The following is an 18,084-nucleotide window of genomic DNA, read 5'->3' as shown; positions in this document are numbered from 1 at the left end:
AATCAAAGATGAAGGTGGGGGGTCTTTTTCCTCTGTATTTTAACAACTGATATATAATCCAATTATACAATGTGTTTAATTCAAACATCACTGCTTTTAAGTATACAGATAAGTATACAGATAAGGGAGTTGTGATAATAAACCCATAGATGATGATGATGACAAGGATTTTACCATCTTTCTTGTAGATGGAATAATGCTGATTAGCACATATGCGGCCTTGTGGGGTAATGGACAGGACACTCAGCGCTCAACAGATCTTTATGCTCTGCCGGGCCTGCTCTGTGATCAGCCCATTCTCACATTGTGACACTGAAGAACTGTGAGAGCTCTCAGTCCAATTCCCTTGTTTCACAGAAGAAAATGAGGCTCAGTGCAAGGAACTGACCTACTTGCATGAGGTCCCCCATTTGGTAAGTGATTGATTCTGAATTCAAAGCCATACTTCATGACTCCCAAACCAGTGCTCCTTTCATTGTACCACTCTTCTCTCAGGTGAGAATGAAGACGCATTAAATTCAAACACACACACACACACACACACACACACACACACACCACTCATAGTATAAAATCTAAGCTGTGTCTGACTGGTAACTACCAAATGGGGACCAGTTGAGTTCTAGACAGAGGCTCCTGTGTGCATGGGCACTTGCGTGTGTGTTTTATGAGGGAGAGAGGGGACACATTGCTGAGAACACTCTAGGGTCTTGTCTCTATGACTCGAGCAGTAATAACACTCAAAGCTTAGGCTACATGTTGGACATTGTTACAATTCATGGATTTCACTTTTCTAGAGATACTCTTCATAAAGGCTCAGTTCCTTGATATCAACGGGATGTGGCAGTTTCTTTATTTAAAGTGTGCTCTAGGACACAGAACTTGGGTCTTGGAGTCTGGAATCCTGGTTTCTACAGTGACCTTGGTTGAGCTAATTACTTAACCTCTCCGAGTCTGCCTTCTCCCCTTCAGTCTGGGAGAATAATGCCTGCCATATTTTTGTCATAAGGTTTTTCTGAGGATCAAATATACATGAAAGTGCTTTATAAACTGTAAAGTACATTAAGTGCAGGAATTACTACTTCCAATATTACTATATAAGAAAGATCATGCAGAATCACTACTTAGGCATGCTGGCTCTCAGTAAAAATGTGAAGTAGGCTAGGTGATCTTTGGCCCTCTATCACCTACCCCCACCCATTCCTGATGCCTCAGATCCTCCAGCTCCTCGACTAGAAGAACTGCCTGGCAGGTGATGGAGGAGGCATTGCTGGACACCCCCCCCGACACAGATGACAGCCCGAGTCAGGCTGCCTGTCCATCCGGGTAACTCTAGCCTCACCTGTGAGAGGTTAGCTCCTCAACTGTGGTTCCTGTACCTTTCTCTCTGCCACAAGCTGGGTAGGTAACAGGCCATTAGACTAGGACAGAGGGAACAGTCATCTCTGAGAAGCAAGGGACAGTAGGAAAAAAAGAAGTTACATGAGAATATACTTTGACCTGTACAAGGAAAGACAGGAGCATGAATGAAGTGGCACGGTGTACTCACATCACCTGATTACGATGAGTGCAGTCAGTGCAGAGAATGCTCACCATAAGCCTTAGACTTTATCTGTGACACCCTGAGAAAATGTAACCAAATGGGTTTTGGCTTAAAATTCTTTCTGACAGCTTCGAGTCCATTAAAAATACATTAAATGTCAGTGAGAATTTGCCACAGCATGTTGTTTTGCCAAGAGGAAATTTGTTAAATCAGGACATACATTTTAAAATTCTCCACAAAATCATTTCAGTAACTTATTTTCCATTTATTGCTATGTATTGCTATGTAGAACACTATACACTTTGAGAGAATCACTTATATAAACACACAGATACATACACACACTTACTGTTCTTTTTCTTCTTCTTTTTTTTGGTTTTGTATCTTGATGAGAAAGTTTTATCTGGAAAAGTCAATGTGGTTCTCTCCCTATTTTCTTCTTAGTATAATTCACAGAACTATGGCCACATATCAAGGAGTAGCCACTGTCTTAGAGTGGCTACTTTTTATTTTGATTTTTTTGACCAAAGGGTGCTGAGATCAGGATATTATCCTAATTTTAATTTAAAGAGAGAAGTGAAAGAGAAAAGAAAATTGGTGTTTACTGAGAAGTACTACACCATACTTGGCATCATATTTTATTTCATTCTTAGACCAATTCTGTAGGGGAGGATTTCTGTATGCATTTAACAGACAAGGCTCAGAAAAATCAGATAATTCTGCTAAGACCACAAAGCTAACAAGGAACATAAATGGGATTCTAACTCAGAAGACGCTTTCCCCACTAGTCAGTGGTAAAAAAGAAGCAAACAGAAAGAAACTATCTGCAGTTTTAAAAAGTTGGTTATGTGCTGGGGTTGAGAGAAGGGGAGTGGGTGGAAGAACAGATGAATCAAGATTAGCCACGAGTCGATGACTGTTGAAGCTGGGTGATAGGTTTCCTTATACAATTCCGCCTGCTTTTGTGTGCTTGAAAATTTCCAAAGTCAAAGATCAAACAAAACAAAAAGAGCTGCTTAAAGGACACTGACAACATAGAAAATATTACATATAAATAATCTTTTGTTGTTTATAGAAAAGACAATAAAGTTTTACAAAAAGGAGAAAGAACAAATCTTCAGTTCCTTGAGATGTTTATCCAAAGGTACCTGGGCAGTGATTATACATGACCTGCAGCTTAACCTCTGCTTGTCAGAACGGAACTCATTCTACTACTTAGAGTGTATCTTGGACAATGGGCTGCTTCAAAGATTCTAGTTACTACTTGAATTATTTCTGCTAACTAGATTGGAGATTTGTATTTCAGAATATCAGAAATGCTACTCATCACTATTTTTAAGGTTTTCTAACATTATCGAGAACTACAGGAAGACAGTGAATCTCACAGATAGGAGAAAGAATATTTTACTGCAGAAAAAGTATGGCTTTGCTTAACTTGAAAGGTTAACAGTGATAAAAGCTTTTACAGAAAGAAGGACAAATGTGTAGAATTACCTCCACTGCTGTGGGCTATTCTCAGGGCTTCCAAAGAAGCTGCTGGAGTTACTTCTAGCTGGCAGATCATTACTTTGGCTCTGCTAATGGCACTGGCTGCTTCCCTCAGGTCTTCAGTATTCAAAAGTAAATTTGCTCCAGCCACTATAACGATGATATTCTGGCCTATAAAGAATTTCTACATGTTTATATTAAAAATCAAGCAAAACGAAGCAACGACATCCTGCAAGGTTACAATCACCCTTAGAAAGTCATTATATATAACTTGTGTTGTAAGTATTAATTCTAGCACTTCTAAGCCATTCAGGTTAAATTTCGTATTCCTAATGGATCTTCCTTTACATCTCTGTAGGAATCACATTATTCTGATCATCTTGAGAAAAAAATCTAAAAAAAAAAGATTTCCCTTATCAATATTCTTATATATTTACAAAGAATATTAGCTGATGAATTATATATAACATACTTAAAAATTTTCTCTTATGGGAAATGGCTGGTACAATATATGTGGTAAAGATTCTGAATCCTAAATGACAGAGGTCATAATGATGAGTATAAATAGGAATCAGCTTGCTTAATGCTAAAAACTAATGCTCTTTAGCATGCAGTCAGTTCATGTGTGTACCCCAGGGTATTCAGAAAAGTGATTTTGTAAATCAAAACACATTTTATGATATCAAACATGAAAAACTATACGAGATAACTTACGGTAGGGAGAGAGTGATATTTGTCCTATACTGTACTAGATCAAACAGAAGCAGGACTAAGGAATCTTGTATGCTTATCACTTGGACCCACTCTCTACAATCCCACGCAAGTGAGGGAGGCGTGGTGGTGCATTTTCTCTGTCAGGTGAACTCTCAGGAGCTGTGCTGTCCAATACGGTAGTCATGAGCACAAGCCACATGTGGCGACCGGGCACTTGAAATGTGGCTTGTCTAGAGTGCAATGTGCTTCAATTGTACAATACATAGCAGATTTCAAAGACTGAGTTGTAAGAAGGTAAAATATCTCATTAATTTTATTTATTTATTTATTTAAATTTGTTAATTAAGTTATTTTTGGTTGCATTGGGTCTTTGTTGCTGCACGCGGGCTTTCTCTAGTTGCGGCGAGTGGGGGCTACTCTTTGTTGCGGCGTGTAGGCTTCTCATTGCAGTGGCTTCTCTTGCTGTGGAGCACGGGCTCTAGGTGCGCGGGCTTCAGTAGTTGTGGCACGCAGGCTTCAGTAGTTGTGGCTCACGGGCTCTAGAGCGCAGGCTCAGTAGTTGTAGCACACAGACTCAGTTGCTCTGCGGCATGTGGGATCTTCCTGGACCAGGGCTCAAACCCGTGTCCTCTACATTGGCAGGCGGATTCTTAACCACCGCACCACCAGGGAAGTCCCTCATTAATTTTAAAGAACATTTTGATTACACATTGAAAGGACAATATTTTGGATATACTGAGTTAAGTGAATATATTAAGATTAATTTTACCAGTTCCTTTTTACTTTTTAAAATGTGGCTAATGGAAAATGTAAAATTATGGACGTGGCTTGCATTATATTCTATAGGACAGCCTGACCTAGGGGGATGAGTTGCATCAGTCTTTTCTGTGCTCTAGGCTGCTTGTGCTGATCTTGTATAGACGTGACCTAAAATTACCTCTGACCGCAGAACACATGCTGGCCTATCATCTTACCACAGATGTGTCTGTTGGCCAAGGAGGACTTAATAAAGTGGGGATGGTTCAGCATAAACCCTATCTCAGTACTGGAAAAATTCAAAGTACCCGCACACTGAAAGACAGCATACCTCCTCGCCTTTCTCCTTCAGTGACCTCATTCTCTCTGCTACAGTCAACTGCTGCTCTGTGTTGCTGACTCCTGAATAGACATTTCTGGCCTGGCCTTGGCTGATGAGTGACAAAGCCCAAGATGAAAGCTGTCTGGTGGACACTGCCATATGGCGAGCTCGTTCATGCCTCAAATTAAACTTGTCAAAACTGCTACTCATCCCTTCATTTAAAGATGCTGATTGTTGCCTCTCTGGGTATTTGTGTTAGCTCTTCTACTACAATCTATACTCTCGAGGGCATTACCATACACTATAAACCAGACAGAGTCTACCATAACAGGCACCCCGTACACAATATTAAATATCTTTGCACGGAAAATGCAGTATTTTGTTACACAGGTAAGAAAGAAACAGAACTCGATATCCCTAGAACACAAAAAAGGGGTTTAAGACAGGGAATGAGCTGCTGTTAGCAGCAATAATTACTTAAATGTAGCTTAAAATAATGGACACAGACTGCTGTTAGAATGAAATCTTTTGTCTACTGCCTTTAAGTGGAATATATTTTTTGGGGGGTTGTTATTGCAACTTTGAGATCACTAAAGTAGAACTAAAAATACCATAACTTCATTATAAATGATTTTGTGAAACTGCATTATAAATAAAAGCCATATTGTGACAAATCCTAATTTAAAACAATGCACTCTGACTTCTCACAATGCAGTAGGTTCTTCTGTTCTAGGTGCTCCATGAAATGCTTGGTCCTTCTGAATGTTAATTCTAATTTTAAAAAATCTTATATAGGGCTTCCCTGGTGGCGCAGTGGTTGAGAGTCTGCCTGCCGATGCAGGGGACACGAGTTCGTGCTCCGGTCCGGGAAGATCCCACATGCTGCGGAGCGGCTGGGCCTGTGAGCCATGGCCACTGAGCCTGCGCGCCCGGAGCCTGTGCTCCGCGGCGGGAGAGGCCACAGCAGTGAGAGGCCCGCGTACCGCCAAAAAAAAAAAAAAATCTTATGTAGGTGTTTTTATACTTAAAATAGTTGGCAGCAATTATGAAAAGTTTACTTGAGGGTAAAGGGAAGTTACTGTTTTTATCCCCCCCGTAAATTTATTTATTTATTTATTTATGGCTGTGTTGGGTCTTTGTTGCTGGTGCGCAGGGTTTCTCTAGCTGCAGTGAGTGGGGGCTACTCTTTGTTGTTGTGCACGGGCTTCTCATCGCGGTGGCTTCTCGTTGCAGAGCATGGGCTCTAGGTGCGTGGGATTTAGTAGTTGTGGCACACGGGCTCAGTAGTTGTGGCGCATGGGCTTAGTTGCTCTGCGGCATGTGGGATCTTCCTGGACCAGGGAACGAACCTGTGTCCCCTGCATTGGGAGGCGGATTCTTAACCACTGTGCCACCAGTGAAGTCCTGGAAGTTACTTTTTTTAAAAGACAAATGTTTCAACTATTGCAAGGCCTCGTGACAGGCATAGCTGTATATATAGACTTTTGAGATTTGTTTGCTGTTTAAAGAGCAGACAAAATTGAACACTAACAATAAGTTAGAAGTAACTGGTTGCTGCCATTTGCTCAGTAAATATTCTATAAATATGATTCATCAACTTTCTTTTGCATCTATCTATTTACATTTATTTACTTAGTATAACTGAAATGACAGATGAATACTTAACTATAGAGAGAAATATCAATTCTGGGTTCACGTGAAGGGTAATGGAATGCTACAGAATATAAGTATAATTTTGAGGCAACTATACCACTTCATATGTATTGGATGGACAATTCTGTATTTGAATGATCAACTAGGGAAGTATAAGTAAAGGGCAACATATATATTTAGATTGGAAAGACCACACATTAGAACTTGGAGTGGTGGTTATGGTAAGAGATCCATAGGAATAGGGTAAAAATTGATGCTTCTGCTCTAGTTCTGGAAATGATACTCCAATATGTGAAACACATACCTTCATTACTGACAATTATAGAAGCAGTTCCTGTCGCAGCATCTTTAGTCTGATATGTAAATTCTAAAAGAAAAAGGAAATCACAGTCACGTATGTACAGCCTGGCAAGGATAATCTGTTTTAACAATTTCAATGCACCACTAATCCTTGGAAAAACTTTTTAACCTTTAACCATCTGGAATGATGAAAAAGAAATAAGTAATTAGTGCTAATTTATACCCATCACCTATACAATGAGGAAAATACAAGTCTTCACACTTAGCTGCGCCTTTTTTCTACATTAGTGGCAACCCAGCAAACCACCCCCGCTTCCAATGCCTTCAGATTATTCACAGTTGTACACATATGCATTTTTCTAGACCACCATATTTCTTTTCTTCAGTGAAAGAAATGACAGACTTGAGATGAAAGACTAAAGGTCAAACTCATAAAATGAGATTGTTTGATTTTCTTCATTTTCATAAGCTTCGCATCTCATCAAGAACGATGGTCTGGAGTGTAAATGGAAATGTTGATCAGGCAGCCTTTGGCAGCAGCAAAGAGCCTTGAACTGGAGCCAAAGACCTGCACTCCAGTCCTGGCTCTGGCTCCAGCTAACTGTGTGCTCTTGGACAAATTCAGAACCAATCTGGCCTTCAGTTTTCTCTTTTGTGAAATGATGGTATCAGCATCAGTGGTTTCTAAGATCATTTCCAGCTATGACATTCAATGACTTTTCTTAAGATATCTTTTGTGAATGCAGCACCTGTTTTCTCTTGTCACCTACTTTTGAAACATTTCTATGAGATGAATGCTTGTAACCTCCTATCATTTTATTCCTGTCTGGAGAAACGTACATGAAAGAATTAACCAAAGGATATTTAAGCAAGACTAGACAAAGCTGTGCATAAAAATTCTCTGGCCACCAGGGGAGGATCTAATAATTCTATTGTATTTTCAACTTGTAACCAGATTCCAGAAGAAAGTTATAAAAACTAACTTTAAGAAAGATGGGGGCTTCCCTGGTGGCGCAGTGGTTGAGAGTCCGCCTGCCGATGCAGGGGACACAGGTTTGTGCCCCGGTCCGGGAGGATCCCACATGCCGCGGAGCGGCTGACCCCCTCAGCCACGGCTGCTGAGCCTGCGCGTCCGGAGCCTGTGCTCCGCAACGGGAGAGGCCACAACAGTGAGAGGCCTGCGTACCGCAAAAAAAAAAAAAAGAAAGATGAAATTTTACCTGTAGAAATATCATTCTGTTTCAAGTTTTCTATATAATCATTGCCAAAGGAATCTTTGCCAACCTGTACCAAAGAAATGATGAACATTAGATTTTTTACATTTAGTAAAATGCTACAATGTAGTTTTTAGAATACTTAGCATTTTAAAAGGGCATATCTGCATGGTACTTTGTAAACATTAACTAATTAATCTTCTTAATGTAAGATGCTGTACTTGATTTCAGCCCAAAGGATTGTTATATATTAATGTTCCATTTGTATCCTGCCTAAAACGTGAAACATTTAATGACTGTCACAAGTTCTGTAGCTTCACTCTCATTTTGATCTTTTTATATGGAAATTGCCATTGAGACAGAGACAATCAACAATCCTCAGTATTTATGAAGAATCTCAGCTGTTCATACTTCAGTATAAATGAAGGCATCTTTGTAATGACCTGCCTGGTGTTTTAGAATCTTATCTTCTCCACTGACCCTGACATGGGGCAAAGGGGAGGGAGTTTAAAAAGTCCTAGCTAACTTGGGTAAGTTGGTGTAGTGGAATTCTGTAGTTTTGCATCCTAGCATCCATTCTGGTAATGATACTTCGATTTTTCCTTTGGACTCTTCCATTCACAGACAACATGATTAGGGTTGCACATTTTTTACAATCAATGAATCTATATTGACACATCATTGTCACACAAACTGCATACTTACATCTGGGTCCATTCTGGGATGGTACATTCTTTGGGTTTTGACAAATGTATAGACATGTATCCACCATTATAGTCTCATATAGAATAGTTTCACTGCCCTAAAAATCCTCTATGCTCTGCCTGTTCATCCCTCCCTCCTCTTAGCCCCTGGAAACTACTGATCTTTTCACTGTCTCCATAGTTTTTCTTTTCCAGAATGCCATATAATTGGAATCACACACCATGTAGCCTTTTCAGAATGGCTTCTTTCACTTAGTAATATGCATCTAAGGTTCCGCCATGTCTTTTCGTGGCCTGATTACTCATTTCTTTTTAGCGCTGAATGATATTCCATGGCATGGATGTACCGTTTATTTCCCCATTCACCCACTGAAGGACATCTTGGTTGCTTCCAAGTTTTGGCAATTGTGAATTAAGCTGCTATAAACATCCATGTGCAGGTTTTTGTGTGGGTCTCCTCCTATTTTTACTTTTAACCAGCTTGTCACCATTTAAATATCAGGAGACTCCACAAAAACAAACACGTTTCTGGGAAGTCCTGAAAATTTAGAGGTCCTGGTAAACACCAGGCCTACATTCTTGCAAGACAACAGAGCTGAACCTATCTCATTAGTGAGCACATGCTCTCTAGTTCCCCATAGCCCCCACCTGGCCTACTGCAATGTATCTTACCTGTTTGGCCCCATAGGCTTTTAGGCGTGCCACACCTGAACTATACTTCTATTTTTCTATCCTGCAGATGAGCACTTGCTCAGTGGATAACGTCTCTATCTAGGTGTCAGCACTTCTGGTGTATTCTGCTCCTCTTTGGACGTATCAACAGAAAGAAACCTAGAGGTTTACTTGATCAAGAACCTCAATGAGTGATGATAACATTTCCCGGTAAGCTTTTAGCCTGTCTAGGTTAAGGGTCAGAAAAGTTTTTCTGTCAAGGGCCAGATAGGTAGTAATGATTTAGACATTGCAGGCCAGACGGTCTCTCCTGCACCTGTTCAGCTCTGCTATTGTAGTGTGAAAACAGCCAAAGACACTCTGTAAACAAATGGGTATGGCTGTGTTCCAATAAAACTTTACTTACAAAAGTACATGGTGACCAAGATTTGCCCCATGGGACGTAGTTTGCTGACCTCTGATTTAAATGTCACCTCTGATGCCTTCTTCCTTAAGGAACACTTTTCCCTGTGCTCCTTTTCTGGTGGAAATGCTGATTAGGCAATAATCTCAAATACTATGTAAGTTGTTATTAGTAGAATTTCTATCTCTACAGTGAAGTACAGAGGGGTTGCTGTGGGGAGAGCCCCCTGGTAGAAGGAGGTCATCGACTAAAGGTTTCCTTTATGGAAGGCTGGCCATTTTCTACCAGGTAAGAGCCAAGGCATCCTGTTTCTTAGGTCAAAGACTCATACCAGAAAACAAAATCTTTGTTATCTCATCTTTAAAAAAAAAAATTTATTTACATTATTTAACTCTCTCCCATGGGTAATCAAAAGTGTTGTATAGTTGGGCAAGTATCATTATAAGAATGCTGTAGGAATTAAGAAAGGCCATCCCTAGGCATGTGGAGCCTGATACAAATTAGAGCAAAGGAACTTCTCTACCCTTCCCTATCAGTTTTATACAGGCGAAATCTGTTTAAGGTGAATACCAAGGGCAGGCTTGATAAATGGTGCTGATATTACAAATATTAGGAAGTGCCAGGGTTTGGAAGAATTGTTGGAGGGGAGGAAGAAACCAAAACATGGAGTTTTGCCCTCAAGAAACTGATAATATTGGGGGGAAAATAAGACATGGAGACACAACTATAACACCAGGTGGAACATCATGTGCATCAGAGGCCTAATTAGGAAGGGGTTTCATGCTCAGGGTGTGAAAGCTTTTGCAGGCTTGCTGCAGCTGTATTTTAGAGGCTGCAGTAGCTGCCTGTCTTCTTCCTGCCCAGAGAATTACCTGATTGGCTACATCCCTCAGTGATTGTTATGGTTCCAGATTTATTCTAATAGTGATTTCCTGGCAAATCTGTTGGCTGGCCTTCTAAGTTCTACATGAGAAGTGGAATAAAATCCTTTGTTTTTGCCTTCTTTGGTATTCTCTTGTCAAAAATAAATGGAAAAATAGCAACACTGTTGGGGATTAGAAGAAGTCGACTGTAGCTCCATTAACTTCACATAGAGGTTGTAGTGATGCATTACAAAGTAAAAGTAGTGAAAAAAGCCTAAGAATAGGAAGACAATATTTTCATTTGTGTCATGGAAGTCAGAAGCCCCTTCACATCAGCTGTGTGATCTGGGGCAAGCCACTTTAACCGTCTATAGGCTTCAGTTTCCTTATCTGGGAAGACCCAGCCAGTTTGCTGCGAGGGTAAAATAAAATAATATGCATGACAGGACATTTAAAACTTTAAAGGATTAAGTAATATGACTTGGTGTTATCATCATCATCATCATCATCATGGCTGTACTGCTGCTGCTATGGCTGCTTCTCTTGGGGTAGGGGCAGGGCTACTGCTGCTTGGAGTCAATCTTATAAACTACTTTCCTGCCCATCTAGTTCTCCCAGACACTTCTGATTCTTCCTGTTGCCGCCTGTCTTCAACAGAAAAGCAACTGATCATGGAAGCAAGCAGGTGGGTGCATTATTTTAAATATGAGACTGTATTACTATTATTATTTTAGTAAAAACATGACAGCTCCATTAATGGTTTGGTGCAAATAATGCTGTTTAATATAACCACGTATCTTGGGAATTCCCTGGTGGTACATTGGTTAGGACTCCACGCTTTCACTGCCGAGGGTGTGGGTTCGATCCCTGGTTGGGGAACTAAGATCCCACAAGCTGCCTGGTGTGGCAAAAAAAAAAAAAAAAAAAAAAAAAATATATATATATATATATGCATACACACACATATATATGTATATATATATATATATATATAACCATGTATCTTATTCCTTTCATAAGAACAATATAGCCAACTGGGAGCATATCTATGCCCAGGGTTACAGTATTTATTGTATTGAAACGGGGACAAAAAGCAATGGAGATCTGAGTCCTATTTAAAAAGTCCTTTACGAAGTGAGAGAGTAGCACTGACATATATACACTACCAAATGTAAAATAGATAGCTAGTGGGAAGCTGCTGCATAGCACAGGGAGGTCAGCTCGGTGCTTTGTGACCACCTAGTGGGGTGGGATAGGGAGGGTGGGGCTCCCTATGATCCTCGGACTGTGGCCTTGGCCCGTGACTCAGTTGAGTGCTGACTACACAATTCTTAACTACTTGAAGTGTTTCATTACACGTGTCACTGTACGCATCTCGATGGATTCTTGCTTAATAGCCCTCATCACAATGTCCTGACAAATATTTCCCCTTAGCTCAGTATCAGATGTTGTGCCTGTGCCAGTGCTCCTCCATCAGAGCTTGAATCTGAGCTTGTTGCAGGGCAGTAGTAAGTTAAGGTTGCTAAGAAAATCTTCTACCTGTTTTTCTTTTGCTCCATCTGTTCATTTTTATCTTGAGTAATTTCATGATTTTGGTTTTCTACTTGCAATTTGTTATCCTTAAGAAACCTGCTATAAGGCAGTTTGGCTAATTTGCTAAATAAAAATATACTTCATAATTGAATGAAATATTATGATTAATGGATAACAATAACTCTTATTATAAAAGATATTTTTCTTTTTAAGAAGTCTAAGGATACGATACAATCTGTTTAAGCTTAAATAAATCCATGTCTGAAGGTCCCAGGGTATCTAAGCAAAGTAACCTTGTATAGGTTTTAGCTGAAGCCATGTTTCCATGTCCCTTCTGTACAGACACCCAGGCTAAATTCCACTGTGGGGCTAAACAACAGACGACTAAATCAGTCACAGTAGATATAAAAAACTTTCAAAATTGTACAGGTGCTCACATAACCATCATACACAGACCAGAATAAAACAAATAGCACCTCTGTTTAATCAGCCTCCTTACTCGAACATTTCCCAAAATGCAAAATAGAAATATTTGAATTGTGAAACTGAACTTGGGAAATGAATCACGAAACCATAGGACTGGATGTGAGAGGAACAGAAGGCATGAGGTCTCAGTAGTTGTGGTGCGTGGGCTCAGTAGTTGCGGCTCGTGGGCTCTACGGTGTGTGGGCTCAGCAGTTGTGGTGCACGGGCTTTGTTGCTCCACGGCATGTGGGATCTTCCCAGACCAGGGACGGAACCTGTGTCCCCTGCATTGGCAGGTGGATTCTTAACCACTGCACCACCAGGGAAGTCCCCCAGATTCCTTTTTGATCCAATATACAGCATTAGAAGAGAACAGCTTAGAGATGAGTAAATCATCAGTTATTAGACCAAGTTTCCAAGAGCTGTGTTGCTGGAGTGAAACCTGCTAAAAACAGGATGATTTATGCTGTTGTTTAGAAGCTGGACCACAGAAACCCACTGGGGTAGGCTAATTCCCCTCACTTCTTACACTCCAGTTATAAACTCGTTAAATTCAGGGAATGCAGCATTAAGTTATTTGAGGACTGCTACTTCCCAGAGGATTCAGTGAGGTAGAAACTAATATGAAGGACAAGGAAGATTACTCTCTCCTATTTAAATCTTTAAAAACAACGAACCTGGGCTTCCCTGGTGGCACAGTGGTTAAGGATCTGCCTGCCAATGCAGGGAACACGGGTTCGATCCCTAGTCTGGGAAGATCCTACGTGCCGCGGAGCAACTAAGCCCGTGCACCACAACTACTGAGCCTGCGCTCTAGAGCCCGCGAGCCACAACTACTGCAGCCCACGTGCCTAGAGCCTGTGCACCGCAACGAAGAGTAGCCCCCGCTCACTGCAACTAGAGAAAGCCTGCGTGCAGCGATGAAGACCCAATACAGCCAAAAATAAGTAAAAATAAAAATAAATAAATTTAAAAAAACACGAACCTCTCAAAGACTCATACAGATACTTAAACATGCATGTACATGTACTTGTTTATAGCAGCACTGTTCACAATAGCCAAGAGGTGGGAACAGCCCATCAGCACATAAATGGATAAACAAATTGTGGTATATACGATAGAATATTATTCAGCCACAAAAGGAATAAAGTACTAATACATGCTATAAGGTAGATGAACCTTGAAAACATTATGCTAAGTGAAAGAAGGCAGACACAAAATGTCACATATCATATAATTCCATTTATAGGAAATATCCAGAATAGATAAATCCATAGAGACAGAAGGCAGATGGGTGGTTGCCAGGGGCTGAGGGGAGGGGGAATGGGGAGAAACTGCTCAATGGGCAAAGGAGTTTTTACTTTGGGATGATGGAAATGCTCTGGAACGAGATAGAAATGGTGGTTGTACAACACCGTGAATGTACTAAATGCCACTGAATTGTTCACTTTAAAATAGTTTAAAAAAATGAGCTCATGTCTTAAACCGGGTTCTTGCCTCTAGAACCCTCTCCATCATACTTTACACTTACCTTGCACACCATGGATGTCTTTGCTCCAAGCCTAGCAGCTTGGACACACTGGTTGGCACCTTTCCCTCCAAATCCAATAAAAAACTTATGACCATGGATGGTTTCACCAGGTTTTGGCAGACGAGAAGTAAGGCTATCATAATTTTAAAAGAGAAGGAGAAAAAAAAAAAGCACATTGGAAACTGCAATCAATTTAAGCTCTTCAGAAGACAGAGGGAAGTTTACTGATGGAGCTCTAGTCTTAGCAGCCAGAACTGCAAGCAGAAGCAGGAAAGATTACCTTTTCCTTGAAGATGACATTCAGTAGTTTGCATCACTGTCAAGAACGCATCTGCCTGACAAAACTCTTCTCTCCCCCACTGCCCCATAGCCATACTGCTGTAGCTCTACTTCAGATGACGGCTCTTAGAGTCTGTACTGCATCAGGGTTGTTCATGGGTGCCTCTTTTCCATCTTGGGGAACTCTTGGAGGGAAGTAACTTCATATTCCCCCTTCTCAATGCCCAGCACAGAACTTTATTCACAGTGGGACTTAATAAATGGGACCAAGTTATTGTGCATTTCTGTACAGGTTTATCTGGTCATTTACAAGAAGCAGGAAGTGTGCCAGGATTCTGGTAGTCTTTTTCAGGACCTAAGGAGAAGAGGGAAGTTGCAATTACGGGCACTAAAGAATCTTACTTGTTTCCTTGGGGGTGGGGTGGGAGTGGGGTATTTAGACGGCAGGACTAGGTTTTAGTCCTAGTCCATCCTGTATACCACCCATTTCATGCACTGACTCAAAAAGAGCACATATATATATATATATATATATATATATATATATATATATATATATATATATAAAAGCATTCTAAAGATCTAAGTTTAGTTTAAAATTTTTACTATGGAAAATTCCAAACATATAAAACTAGAGGAAATGCTACATTGACTTCCCCTATCCCCATGTACCCATCACCCAGATTCAACTATTGTCAACTCATAGCCAATCCTGTTTCAGTCTATACCTTCACTGACTTCTCCAAGTGCTAAGGATTTTTACTGACATTACTGTCTAATGAAGGTAATATTAAACGAGGCAAAAAGCGTAAAAGACTTGCTCCAGGATATGATTTTCGTAACACTGAAGGTGGAAGATGCGAGGAAACAAAATCTTTGAAGAACAGATGACTTTAAATGGAAAAGGAGTTCTGGGTATAGGGGCAAGTGGAGACGATCGACTCAAGTGGCATGAGGACTGGTTGGCCACAAAGAGGGCCAAGGGCCAGATGGAGCCAATGGAGAGATGGCAGGTGTGCCCCAAAGGTTAATTAGCTTTAGACAGGAAAGAAAGACCAAGAGAGAAGTTCACAATAACTCAACTGAGAACCTACTCTGTTTTAGCAGATTAGAAATTTACATTCACTTCCCACCTAGGCTGTGATCTAACTGAAAACAGCCTGTCTGCAATGGAATGACATATGACTGATGCCAAGAACACATGATCATGTCAATAAAAATGAAGTTTGACCTATGAACCTCCTTTATGTATTTCTAAAAGTCTCAATAAATTGGGCCAAAACTACTCCACTCCCTAGCAGTGCCCTGTCAAATATGGTTATTTGAGATTCAAAAGAGACTCATCAATAATTTGAAAACATCCCACTCTACTCCTCCCCTTTTCAATTCTATTTTTATCTTGGATTCTAAATGCATTGATAGTACTGATGGAAAAAATATACATCTACAAGGTTCACTTCTGAAAAAGGTACTCAATCAAGAGAAAAATGGTTTTAATGTAATGTTATTATCCTGTCATTTAATTTAGCAATGACAAGTGATGATGAGATTTTGATTTGCATCAGAAATCTTAAACATTTTAGGATTCTGTTATGAACAGGCAATGATGAGTAATCTGTGTGATTGAGTAACTATATGAATTCTTGGCTTATTGATGCTGCCGCAAACAACGTTCATAGCAACCTTAAAAAGAAAAAATATCCAATGTGGCTAAAAACAGGCCAAAATAATTAGTAAGACTGTCACTAAAGAAACTTATGACTTCCACGATATTTATACTTAGATCTGGGTCATAACTCACTGGTTTGAATTAAGTGTATTTTTTATTATCAACTGTGGGAAACCATGAAAAATATATCACCAGATTATTCCTGGGATGTACGTGAATGTGGGGGAGGAGTGAAATCAGGGGTGCTGCGTGTATGTGGGAGCAGATGGCTGGGATTTAAACTCATTTCTAAACAACTTTATTAACACAAGCACTGCACTAATTTAGCCATCACTGAAATTCCTCACTCCTTTGGAACGCTACTATTTTCTTTTCCTTCTACATCTTCGTCCTATTCTTATTTCCTTCCTCCCTCAGTTGTCGCCTTGCCCTGCATGAGGATAGGGACCAATGTCTGCACCATCTTATCCCCATTTGCTGACTGAATGAACCTCTGTAAGAGTCTCCTGTTATCTCTGAAGGGTAGCAGAATATGCTGCTCCAAAATATGACTGGAGAAGGACGTGCTACTGCAAAATATGCTGCTTTGGTATACTGATTATCTTGACTGTAGGCACGTGAAAAACAGCAAATGCAAGGAGAGGCTTTCTCTAAACTCCCCTTATCTGCCTACGGACAGATCCTCCCAAAGGAACTCAACTGCCATAAATCCCCTTCCTGGGAGTTTCATCAACCAGAGAGGATTGACTCTTGTCACAGGAGAGACTAGAAGTCAATATCATGCCTAGACAGACATTGTCACAGACTGTCACAACTCCCATCTATTCTTCTAAGGGGCCATTCATCTGTCCTAAAAATCATTCACTCTCCTCTAAGAGACCTACCACTCCCCTCCCCCTTCCCTATTAAGATGTTATTTAATCCCGAATTCTAAGTCACCTTGGGGATTCATTTTTTCCCTGGGTATCTCCCGTGTACAGCTGAGGCATACATTAATAAATTTGTCTGTTTTTCTCTTATTAATCTGCTTTTCATTACAGGGGTCTCAGCCAAGAACTTAGAAAGGTAGAGGGAAGATTATTTTTCCACCCCTACATCTCTTTTCCATGTCTCCCCTGTATGGCATCCATTCTTTCCTCTGAATTGAAGATGTGGAGGTGTTGACGAATGAGGAAGGAGAGGCTGGGATGACTGTTCAATTGTCTGGCAATAAAAATTCCATGTTTACAAGACCTTGCCCACTGCATTCCCAATACTGGCAGCATTCCTTTCTATAAGCAAGAACTGTAACTAGAACTCATACTATCATTCCTTCATTCACACATAAATTCAACAAATGTTAAATCAGTGTTTTCCAGTGAACCTCCTAAGGGCAAAATAAGCTTGCTGACAATGAGATAAAACCTAACCGTGATGCTAATAACACATGAGTGAAAAAAACAAGTCACAGAATAAGATTAGTATGATCTGATTCATGTTTCTTAAAAGGAAAAAGATACATGTTCTCATGTGATATATAAATGCATAGGAAATGAAATGTTAACGACAGATACCCATGAGAAAGATGGGGGGGCAAAAGTGCACGGATGTACAGTAAGTCCCCTACTTACGAACGAGTTCCGTTCCGAGAACGCATTCGTAAGTCCAATTTGTTTGTTAAGTCCAACAAAGTTAGCTTAGGTACCCAACTAACACAATTGGCTATATAGTACTGTACTGTAATAATAGGTTTACAATACTTTTCATACAAATAATACATAAAAAACAAGCTAACGCAAAAAAGAAAACATTTTAATCTTACAGTACAGTACTGTGAAAAGTATGGTAGTACAGTACAACAGCTGGCATACAGGGGCTGGCATTGAGTGAACAGGTAAGAAGAGTTACTGACTGGAGGAGGGAGAGGAGGTAGGAGATGGTAGGGTCATCAGCAATAGGAGATGGAGGGTAAGCTGCAATTTCACTCATGCCTGAC

The 18,084-nt window shown here is 40.3% G+C and overlaps 1 protein-coding gene across 2 annotated transcripts in view; it reads right to left on the bottom strand.

The window, feature by feature from the left end:
* Window positions 1-18,084, bottom strand: part of RBKS (ribokinase) — a gene marked incomplete at both ends in the record, with an annotated part of 87,704 nt that overhangs the window by 51,314 nt on the left and 18,306 nt on the right. The window contains 4 exons of one of the 2 annotated variants that reach the window (XM_079721357.1): window positions 3,038-3,202; window positions 6,781-6,843; window positions 7,997-8,060; window positions 14,162-14,294. In XM_079721357.1, coding sequence (XP_079577483.1) covers window positions 3,038-3,202; window positions 6,781-6,843; window positions 7,997-8,060; window positions 14,162-14,294 — 425 coding nt within the window. The remainder of the gene's footprint in view (window positions 1-3,037; window positions 3,203-6,780; window positions 6,844-7,996; window positions 8,061-14,161; window positions 14,295-18,084) is intronic. The other variant, XM_079721358.1, reaches the window with a different exon arrangement.

Source organism: Hyperoodon ampullatus, assembly GCF_949752795.1.
Source record: "Hyperoodon ampullatus genome assembly, chromosome: 15".
Classification (NCBI taxonomy): Eukaryota; Metazoa; Chordata; class Mammalia; order Artiodactyla; family Ziphiidae; genus Hyperoodon; species Hyperoodon ampullatus.
The sequence above is the reverse complement of the archived record's forward strand: the minus strand, read 5'-3'. Positions and strand labels throughout refer to the sequence as shown.